The sequence below is a fragment of the Panthera uncia genome (genome assembly GCF_023721935.1).
Source record: "Panthera uncia isolate 11264 chromosome B3 unlocalized genomic scaffold, Puncia_PCG_1.0 HiC_scaffold_1, whole genome shotgun sequence".
NCBI lineage: Eukaryota > Metazoa > Chordata > Mammalia > Carnivora > Felidae > Panthera > Panthera uncia.
This window is the reverse complement of record NW_026057582.1, coordinates 116,467,867-116,478,670: the sequence shown is the minus strand read 5'-3', so window position 1 is coordinate 116,478,670 and position 10,804 is coordinate 116,467,867. Positions and strand designations below refer to the sequence as shown.

Here is a 10,804-nt window from a genome sequence, read left to right as displayed (position 1 = left end):
GGGAAGGGAAAAAAAAAAAAAAAAAAGAGGTTAGAGTGGGAGAGAGCCAAAGCATAATAGACTCTTAAAAACTGAGAACAAACTGAGGGTTGATGGGGGATGGGAGGGAGGGGAGGATGGGTGATGGGTATTGAGGAGGGCACCTTTTGGGATGAGCACTGGGTGTTGTATGGAAACCAATTTGACAATAAATTTCATATATTGAAAAAAAAAAAGGAAAACAAACCCACTACTTATTAACATGAATACTATTCTGAAAAATTATTTTCCAAAACTAAAAAATTTAGTGGGACGAATGGTATTAAACATGTTAATCTGTTTTACTATCTGGCTTATGAGAAGATACCTGGAATCCCATTTCTGCTTCTGCCATCCATATATTACAATATAGTTTCAGTTGAAGGATATAAAGAAAATTTGGCCTCATGCAGATATATAGCTGGAAAAGGGAAGACCTCCTGGGATCCTCAAACAAGACTTTTCTGAGAACTGCTATTCTATAGGCAAAAGACATTTGTCAGCCCACTGGTTTTGGGGTTGGCCACATACTTGGTTGGCTTTGGCCCACAGAATGTGGGTGGAGGTGAAAGTTCAGTTCTGAGCATAGGCCTCACCTGTTTTCACTTGTTCTCTTGCCCTGGACAGAAAGATCTGTGAAGCAGAGCCCTACCTTACCTGTTGTCTAGAGCCATTTAGCCAAGACTAGCCAACCCAGATCATGAGAGAAATAAATGCTGCATCTTGTATGCCACTGACTTCGGGGGTAGTTTGTTAAGCAGCAAAAGCTGACTGACAACAAAAGGGTTGGTGATTTAAAAAATACCTTGCAGATTATGGAGATTTTGAGCTGAGTTAAAAATAAAAGACTAATCTGGGCATTCATCAATTTGATCATGGATAAATTCCTGGAAAAACTTCCTCTCTTTGGATTTTCTAATGCAAAACGTAGTATCCCAGAATAAAGAAATCATCTCCCAACATACAATACCTCCTTTTGCCTACATCTAGTTTACCTCAAGTTCTAGTGCACCAGACCTGTCGGCCAACTTTCATACCCTATTCTGTCCTTCCCTTTGCAGGGAACCTGCCATACACACAACCCTAGAACAAGCACCTCAAATAGTACCCCATGGCCGGCTAGACCAGAAACACACCCCTGACCCTAGGCAGATGGGAATGGGAACCAGGACAGGTGGGGTGCAGGACAGGGGAATGGATCCTGAAGGCTCCTGGTCCCCAGTTCCCAATGCCAGCCAGTCCTCTTGAAACTTAACTTTCTCCTAATACCCATTCCTCCTTTATCACCAGAGTGACTTTGGTTTTTGTAACCAAAAAAGTCTAACCTAGATTGGAATGGCTTTAACTAATGCTATATCAAAGACTACTTTTTGGTTGTAGCACACCACCAAGTGCTAGTCTAACCAGGTAAGAAAGTTCAGCTTATAATTTTGTGACAGATGTTTTATTCATAGGGAATTAAAATTTAGGGATATACAAGACACAAGCATTATATATAGTATACCTTCTATCATAGATACTGCTCACAGAAAGGCCTCAATTCAAGTTACATACCGTATATGCTAAAATGTGCACCTGGGGAGAAGAGGGAGACCAAGGGCCTTTTTATTTTGGTTTTGATTTAAATAATCTCTGGATGCATTCAAGTAATACTGATCATTTAATGTTCAAAAAACTTTTAATAAACAAATTCAGGGTAATATTGAAGTATTTATAATACGATTTAGTCATTACACAGTATTTCCAATGTACAATCAAGACAATGCACAACACTTGAAAAGAAAAAAAAGAAAAAAACACAGTCTATCGCACCCACAAGTAAAAAGGCTTTTTATTCATTTTGGGATGCTGCAATTCAGTATTTATATAAACATTTACACACTGTAGTAAACACAGAAGTCCTACATGTAATGCAGCATTATGGGTGAGAAGACCCTTTTAAGTCTCAAAAATAAATGTTAGTGTCCACATAGTGCCCCTCGTGCAAGGGCTGATTTCCCAATCATTATTCTATTCATTGTTCAATCACCAGCGATCAGTCTCCCTGACCACCCCCATGCATTTTAGAGACCTAATATTTCTCATCAAATACATTATACCTCCTGCACTCTAAACTGTAATGCTCTGCCTTCTTGCTCAGTCTCGTGGTGTCTTGCGATGAATGGCATTTCTCTATCTCAGTGTCCTGTTAAATAATCCTGTGTAGAGTCTGAAGCAAATGAATCCACATCCTCGTTCTCCGAGTCGTCACTACTGTCATCAGCAGCCGGCTCTCCCGTAAGGGCTATGCGAGCGTAATCATCTGTGTCTATTGATTTGCAAAAGTGGATGGCATATTTCAGCTTCTCCTCCAGCACCTGCTTACAGGAATACCTAGGCAACTTCAGCAAAAAGAAGCAGGTGTAGGACTCAGGAAGGAAGTGGTCAGGAGGGTTGTATTTATCCAATACCTATTGATGAAAAAATGTTAAATAATTAGAGATGGTGTGCAAGGACAGATAAAACTGCAAATGTATTTTATTATGTTCATTAGATTCTTGACTCTCACAAAAATCGTAACATTTTTGGCTAAGAGTAACAAAATATCAGAAAACATATACTCTATAGTCAATTTTAGAAATTAAAAGGAACAGCTCAATAATTCCTAGGACTTATGGTCAAAAATAGCAATTGGTTACTGTGACAACTACTTTTGACAAATCAGTGCTGTAAAAAGGGCCTGGCACAAGGCAGGCAGAAGGCACGTCCTCAGCACTCACTTACATGGGGAATTCTCCTTGAACCATTAGCCCCCTTTCAATTACTACAGATATGATATTATGAAGCCAGCAAGACATGTGGATGAAATCCAGTAATTACCCACCTTAGGAGAGAAAAACTATATGTATTCTCAAAGATCTCCAACTATTTTTGCAACCCTGGCCAGAGACTGGAGTCAGGCTATGCTCAGGAAGAAACCCATCCCCAAATCCTTCCAAGCATGCAGAGAGAATGGACCCTCCACCCCAATCTGCCCTCTGAGGAAGCTCCCCACTCCCATGGTATTGCTACCTGGAAAGTCATACTCAGTGCCTCAGGATGGAGGAGGGAGAGAGAGGGCAGCTGAGTCCCCATGACCTGGAAGATAAATGGAGCCTATTTCCGGCCATCAGATCACCGAGTTAGAAATCAAAGCAAAACTCCTGCTCTCAGTCTGATGGTGCTCTTATTTTTCTCAGTAAGTAACGTTACTTAATTTACCTAATTCAACCAGAGAATCAGACATATGCTTTAAATGACATGTGTGCTCAAAATCTCAAATGTGCTAACATAATAGCAGTATCTTCTTGTGGTGGCCAGATAAATTTTCCAGAAGTAGAAAGTGAGACCTAAATCCTGTAGTCATAAAATTCTGAGTGATCAAATCAAAGAAGTTTGGTGTGCTTTTGTTCCCAGGAAGAAAGAAAAACCATATAACATGAGAGTCCCATTTCTAATCTGCTGTAGGATCGTGTGCAAGGAGCATGCCCCCACAGCTGACACCACGAGATGTGGAGGAACCGCACCTGGATGACAAAGTCTCTGCCCCGGAAGTCTGCGATGGTCCTGGGCAGTCTCGTCCGGCCCCACACAAAGCGAAGGAAGAGGGAACGCTCTGTGTTGGAGAAGGACTCCATCACCTCCCAGAACCACTGGATCAGGGACGCAGAAGGCTCGATCCCTTTGTACGTTGCCACCGACTTTAAAAGATGCAGAGGGATATCTGGGCTGCCACACACCTGCAGAAGGACACACTGTCAGGGATGGTTGACACTTTTGACTCTTCAGTACAGAGTCAAATCATTCTTTCTTTCTACCAAGGCTTGTTTGGGGCAGGATGGCTGTGAGAGCTGGAGTGGATGGCTGGGAGGATAGGTCCTGTGTGTTCAGATGGATGTGCACTTGACCCTGTGCTCCACCCTGGTGTGGGGTGATAGCTGTGAGGGAGGGAAAGAGGCAGGCAGGGAACACCAGCTTCCTGAACATGTTTTCACTTCATTCAACAGGCATGAGCTACTTCAGATGTAAATTAAGGGCAAGATTTAATCAAGACATTAACTAGTGGCACTGATTTGGTGGCTCAATATGCAAAAGGCAGTTCCAGGGCAGTAGCACTTAGGGGCATACCATTGTCTCCAACTCATATCCAGTGAACAGAGAAAGAAGGGGGACAGGCACAACTCGGGCCATTCCCTCCCGAACAGCAGCCACCTGCTCATCAAATTCATGGAGTCTGAAAGAGAAAAATCACTTTGCATTTCTATCTTTGGTAACACAGATCTTGTCCTGCTTATAACAAGACTTACCACTCAGATGACCAAGGTATGCATCTTATAGAAATGGCATCACATTCTGAGTGCAGCTACACTGGCACATAGAAGATAATTTTAAAAACTACCTACAGCTTCCAAGACACAATTCTTAATATTTATTGCACACAGAATTAGATATGCATAATCAGAGAACCAGGCTCCAGAGCACCAACAGTAAGAACCCTCTGGAAGCAGATACTGTGGCCCTCATGACTGGTGAGTTAGGGCACAAGGCAGAAATGAACACAGAGAGACAGCACAGCACAGTTGCCAGGACCACTCACAAGCAGAACTCAGCAAGTAAAGTCCACCCAATATGCAGTCTCACCACAACACCTGGCCAGGTGCTTCTGGAGAATGAGGTCCCCAAGGACCACACTGTATGGATTTGTAATGTCAGGTGGAAGCAGCAATGAGCAGAAGCTATATGGGGAGGGCAGGTGTTGCGGACCTGCCGCACAGCAACCACGCAGAATGCTGGTGTGATGGCCAGGCAGGGGCCAGGCACAGTCCTGCCCAGGAGTGTTGACAGATCACAGATGGGCACCCAAAGGCCCTGTGATCTCTGTTCGGACAGCTCCCAAAACAGGGCAATTCTATCCACCTTGGTATTCTAGTCAGAGCCAGGAATCTCAGGCAATAATGAGTACTCGGACTCGGATTACAAAACAAGTTTTGATGACTACAGATCAGCAGCAGTTGGAACCAAGTCCATTAGCATTTTACTGTATGATATTTCTGAAAAATGCAGCCATCCAAGCAAACCATTTTCTATTTTTGCTACTTACTGAATCAAAACAATGGAGGATAGATGACCACACACCTGTAGTTTATTGCCAGCCGAACATACTCTGCACGGTTGTCCAGGGTGATGTGTGTGTACTTGGAGCTCAGCTGGATGTCCTGACCACTTGCACTTGGCACAGTGAAGGGCAGGCTCATGGCCTCAAACTCCTCTGAGGTGGCTTCATTGTCACGGATGTACATCAGCCCAGGGATAAAATCTTTATCAACCTTTTAAGGGAAAAAAGGGAGCCGACATGTTAAGTCTGGCTCTTTCCTACACCTCTGACTGCAGTTCACACCTGAGACACTCAGCCACAAGGGGGCCTCAGTCTGCACTGGGCATACCTCAAGCTGTTGGTGCACTGTACACGCCAGGAAATAACAGAGACCAGCAGTGAGAAAGTACTTCACCCAGGGAGCTGAGGAAAGAACTGGTAATTCAAGGAAGTCCTTAAAATTAACCAATAAGAGAGCAACAGCCACTGGATGGAGATGAATCTCACCCTACAGTCATGGTACCAAGGGAAGGATGGCCAATGGGAGGATGCTGGCTGTGGTTGGTCAGTCATGTCTCCCCCACTGAAAGTTGGAGCCACCACTCAGCCACTCACAAGCTCCCCTCCTCCACAGGAAAAATGGTGAACATTATTATCTGACAAGATTTCAAGTTGCAAAGCACCACAAAACAGATGGTCTACCAAGTTATGGCAGCAAACTGGCCTCATATCCATAGACCTTCTTTGCTACCAGAAGGTAGTCTGCAGCCTGAGGCACCCCCTGTACTCTGTATCAGGTACACAAAGTGTCATATTTCCCCATCCCCACCTTCCTGGTGGTTACCTCGCTGAGGTCTGCAATGGTGAGGCTCATCCCAGCCAGCTGCTTCCAAACAGGCTCAGCCAGGTTGAGGCTCAAGGGACTCCCAGTCCGGATAGCAATGCCTAGTAACACACCTGCTCATTCAAAGCACAAGTGACAGTAGATACTTGAAATCAATGATGAAACAGCTAGTTCAATCAACAACACAGTAGAGACTAGCTCTACACTGGGGCCTCAGTGCCTTCTAACCCAGTGCTACCCAAATTCATGGAGACTTAGGTCCATCCTTTTTTTTTTTTTTTTAAATGTTTATTTATTTTTGAGAAAGAAAAAAAGAGAGAGAGAGGCAAAGAGAGAAGGGAACAGAGGATCTGAAGCAGGCTCTGTGCTGACAGCAGCAAGCCCGATGTGGGACTCGAACTCATGAACCATGAGATCATGACCTCAGCCAAAGTTAGACACTCAACCAAATGAGCTACCCAGGCACCCCAAGTTAGGTCCATCCTTAAAACATTTTGTCCTATTCTAAATTCATTATTTCCTTTGTTCCTTTTATTCCTATGGGAGAGTTTCTAATTCTCCTCCTCTTTCCACCAACGGATATAAACCACACAGAGGCCAATCCCCGTTCCTTTGATGACAAAACAAAAGCTGGAGTTTCTCAAGGAAGGTAGGTGCAATGGCTGGAGAAGTACAGGCAGCAACAGGAGCACTCAGCACAAATACTTAATGCAAAAGGAGGAAGGGACTGGCCAACTACCAAAATCCCCTCAGATCTGATTCCAAGTTTCAGATACATTTAAACTACAGAAATATGAAATTTCAGATCTTCTGAGTGCCAAAGACACTTTCTGCCCCTTAGCACCCAGCAAATGATGGCTGGGTTCTGCATGTCCCTGCAGGTACACATCAAAAAAGCTAAGACAGTACTCAAAATATCTGTGATTCCCAAGACACAGTAGACATTAAGCTAACTAAGGCACACACAGTCACACGATGCCTGTGTGAGTAGGCTCACCCAGAAAGCGGAACATGTTGGTGTGCACGGGCGCCCTAGCGGCCGGGCTGAACAGGTAGCAGTCACGGTTGGCACCTGACTCATCTCTACCATTGGGCGTCACGATCAGAAGGGGGGTGAGTCCATTCTGCAGTTCTTCACAGATCTCAGCTATGGACTCACTGTAGCCACCACCACAGTCATCCACAGATTCACCTTGAAAGAAAAGAGAATCAGTAATTCATAGTCACCCCAGCAAACCCCACAGGGTGCAGCCAGCTGGGCTTCTCAGCTCTCCTTGTAATGCCCATTGCACTAATGCCTGTGTTCAGACTGACAACCCTCAGGACCACAGGTCTGCAGTGCATGCAAGTTCTTACCCACAAACTTGACTTTCCAGACACGGTGGGGGAGGAGGAGGCTGTCAGGACTAAACGAGCTCATCTTAGCACACATCTGCCCAAAGACAGACTTGGTCCCGTCGGGGCCTGCTAGGCCACCTTTACTCCTTGAACGTTTGACCTACAGAGGAGAAAGAAAGAAATATGAAACAGCTGCAGCAGCAGAAAGGACACAGCTTCTATCTTCCACAGCCAACCAGCCCTAGGCAATAATGAGCCCTATAGCCACTTACCCCTCCTGTTACCCTTTTTTTTCCTCTGCCTTGGTCACCAGAGTAGAAGTCCAGCCAGCACTCTGCTACCAGACCTAAAGAGCTGTCATGAATGGAGTCCACAGCCAGCAGCACTCAGATGCTGCTGTGATCACCCAACAAAACAAAGCAAAACCCACAAAACACATCTGTACAAGGTGGAAGAGCTTCTAGACTAAGCCATACCTCATTTCTCTATGATTCTCCCTCCTCCCCCCAAGAGGGACCTCATGTCTCTAACTTCCTGCACACAAACCTTCTGAGGACCTCAAAGACTGGTTTCACACTCCTTTCCCCTCACTCGACACATGTTTACCTGCTCAGGCCTCGTGCACAGGATGCCTGCTGGACAGCTGTGCCAAAAGAAGCTCTGCTATAATCATGGGAGGCATGGCCTCTGGTCACCCAAATGCCTGCAGCACATTGCCACAGCCCAGCACCCCTCAGGACTGGTGGTGTCTAAGTAAACATTCCTTCAAGAAATCACAAACCTCATTGGTCATTCACACAGAGTGGTGGCACCTGGTGGGGTAACTACAATCTGATTCATCCACACATTTCATAACTTAACTATGGCCAACCACTTTACCGCTCTGCTTTGGCCTCCATGAATAAGATGCCAGGAGCTCCAAAAGCAGCTCTCCTTAGCAGACTATCAGCACTATGAACCCAAACCTGGAGCCACTATCTCAGCCAGAACAGAACCCTGCTCCCCTCCCTTACTCACCTGCACATATCCTACTCCAACCCTTGGGTCACTGCATTTCCCCCAATCACTTTTCCTATCTTTATTTCTCATCCTAATCTAAGATTTTCTTTTTTTTTTTTTTTAATTTTTTTTAACGTTTATTTATTTTTGAGACAGAGGGAGACAGAGCGTGAGTGGGGGAGGGGCACAGAGAGAGGGAGACACAGAATCTGAAACAGGCTCCAGGCTCTGAGCTGTCAGCACAGAGCCCGATGCAGGGCTCGAACCCACAAACCATGAGATCATGACCTGAGCCAAAGTCGGACGCTTAACCGACTGAGCCACCCAGGTGCCCCCAATCTAAGATTTTCAAACAGATCAGACCAAGAGCCCTTAAGGCCCTCACCTGGTATGGACTCAGTAACCCTACAGCTTTGCTAGCTATGCTGTGCTTCAGAATCACCTGAGAAGCTCAGTCTGAAATAATTGCAAAATGAAAAGTTAAGAAAAAATGATCTTGAAAATGCACTTTTCTGTTGCCTCCTCCAGCTAAACTCTTACAATCCTTAACTTCTTAATGAGTTCTAAGGTGAGTTTAAATAGCTAATTCTTGGAGCACCTGGGTGGCTCAGTCGGTTAGGTGTCCAACTTCAGCTCGGGTCATGATCTCATGGTTCGTGAGTTCGAGCCCTGCGTCAGCTCTGTGCTGACAGCTCAGAGCCTTGGAGCCTGCTTTGGATTCTATGTCTCCCTCTCTCTCTGCCCCTTCCCCACTCACGCTCTGTCTCCCTCCATCTCTCAAAAATGAACAAACGTTAAAAAAAATTTTTAAAATAAATAGCTAATTCTCACACACAAATAACCATAAACAAGACTTATAAATAATAACACTAACGATAACAGACTCCTAAGGAATGAAATTTTCTGTGTGTGCCACACATTTGGCTCTATGTTCACAGATGTGATTTTATTTAAACCTCACAGCAGTTCTTTAAGGTACCCAAATCCCTGATGGAAACTGTGCTAAAGAAAGGAAGAGAGGTGTGTCTGTTCATAAGGAACAAGCCACAGACCCAGCTTCCCATTGTGAATGTCACATCACCTCCATTCATAATACCAGTTAACAGAGGCTGATGCTTTTGGCTCCTCTGAAGGAAATGGCTATGATAAGACAGCTATGACTCTGCATGGATGCACCTGTATACCAGTGGCTACTTCTGGACAGTAGAAATATAGGTCATTTTAACTGCCTTTAATCTGAATTTTCTAAATTTTCAGAAATGAGTATGCATTAATTCTGTAATAAATTTTAAATTAAAAATTTTTATGCACGCTGATTTTCAGATTCTGTTATAAAACTAAATCAAATTCAAACAAAGAAAACCCTCCAGGAACACGCCTATGTTTTAGTGTCTCCAGAACACTTTGCACAGACAATATGAGAATATCTACAGTGGCATCCCCATGGGAGGAAGCTGATGCCAGGAGCATCCTTTGACCACAGGATGGTTGATACCACCTTTCTGGATCAACTGGTATCTTGAGTTCAACTTGGATTCGTGGAATACCTTCCACTCTCATCCTGTACTCTATTTTTGATCAGAAAAACAATTCTATGTCTATCTTTGTGGAAGATCTTTCCAGCTTCAGGATGGAAGTATGAACTCTGAATTGAAAAAGATCTGGCTCTGGTACCAGAAGGTCACTGGGTATAACTGGAGTAGCATGGCATGCTGCATTGAAAGTTGTTTATGTGCCTTTTAAAAATGCTAATATTAATTTGCCCTTTATCCATTCTGTTTTTTTCAAACACGTACTGAACATTTTCATAACACAAGGCATTGTGCTAGAATATAAAGACTAGAAGGAAAGAGGCATCCAAACATGATGAGTGCAAAATCTGAGGTAAGGGAAAGATAGAAAAGGCACACCTAACTTGGGTTCCAGGTAAGCAAGGTTCAATGATGCCAAAAGCCCCAGATTTGACCACCTGTATCAGGTCACTGACCCTGATCAGGCACCTATATGTGGCTAGGGCATGCATACGATCTAGGAATGCCCAACAATCTGTTAGGTGAGCTTTCCTCACTTATGAACTTTAGTGTTTAAGACCTAATAATGTAGAGCAAACCAAAATGATCCTCCAAGGTGCGGAAATAAAACCTTTTTCATGAACCTAATTAAACAGCCCATTTGTTTGTAGAGTAGGCTGACTGACCTAGAGCTTAGCATTAAACAGTCTGACGTCAGTGAAGGGACCACATCCATCAGTGTGGTCACATGTGTTCTCCAACAAACGATAAGAGTTTGTGTCTTAATTCAAAATGCCCCCAAGTACAACTCTGGAGAAATGTCTAGTCATATAACCAACACCAGGGTAGAAATCATGTGTTAATATAAAGGAACAAAGAATTTGTTCTTCATAACTCTCTGTTTCTGTTCCAAGAGGTGGGGCCCAATTCATTTGCATGTTAAATGTCAAGTACCACACAATACCATAATCAGTACTGGAG

General features: G+C 44.1%; 1 protein-coding gene across 1 annotated transcript in view; it reads right to left on the bottom strand.

Annotated features, from left to right (window-relative positions):
* Nucleotides 1-1,446: 1,446 nt before the first annotated feature.
* Nucleotides 1,447-10,804, bottom strand: part of HERC2 (HECT and RLD domain containing E3 ubiquitin protein ligase 2) — a 263,428-nt gene continuing 254,070 nt past the window's right edge. Inside the window, exons 85-91 of the mRNA XM_049614147.1 lie at nt 7,332-7,473; nt 6,973-7,167; nt 5,976-6,088; nt 5,173-5,363; nt 4,165-4,270; nt 3,564-3,776; nt 1,447-2,468 (exon numbers count right to left, since the gene is read on the bottom strand). Of these exons, the coding sequence (XP_049470104.1) occupies nt 2,196-2,468; nt 3,564-3,776; nt 4,165-4,270; nt 5,173-5,363; nt 5,976-6,088; nt 6,973-7,167; nt 7,332-7,473 (1,233 nt within the window). The 3' untranslated portion in view covers nt 1,447-2,195. The remainder of the gene's footprint in view (nt 2,469-3,563; nt 3,777-4,164; nt 4,271-5,172; nt 5,364-5,975; nt 6,089-6,972; nt 7,168-7,331; nt 7,474-10,804) is intronic.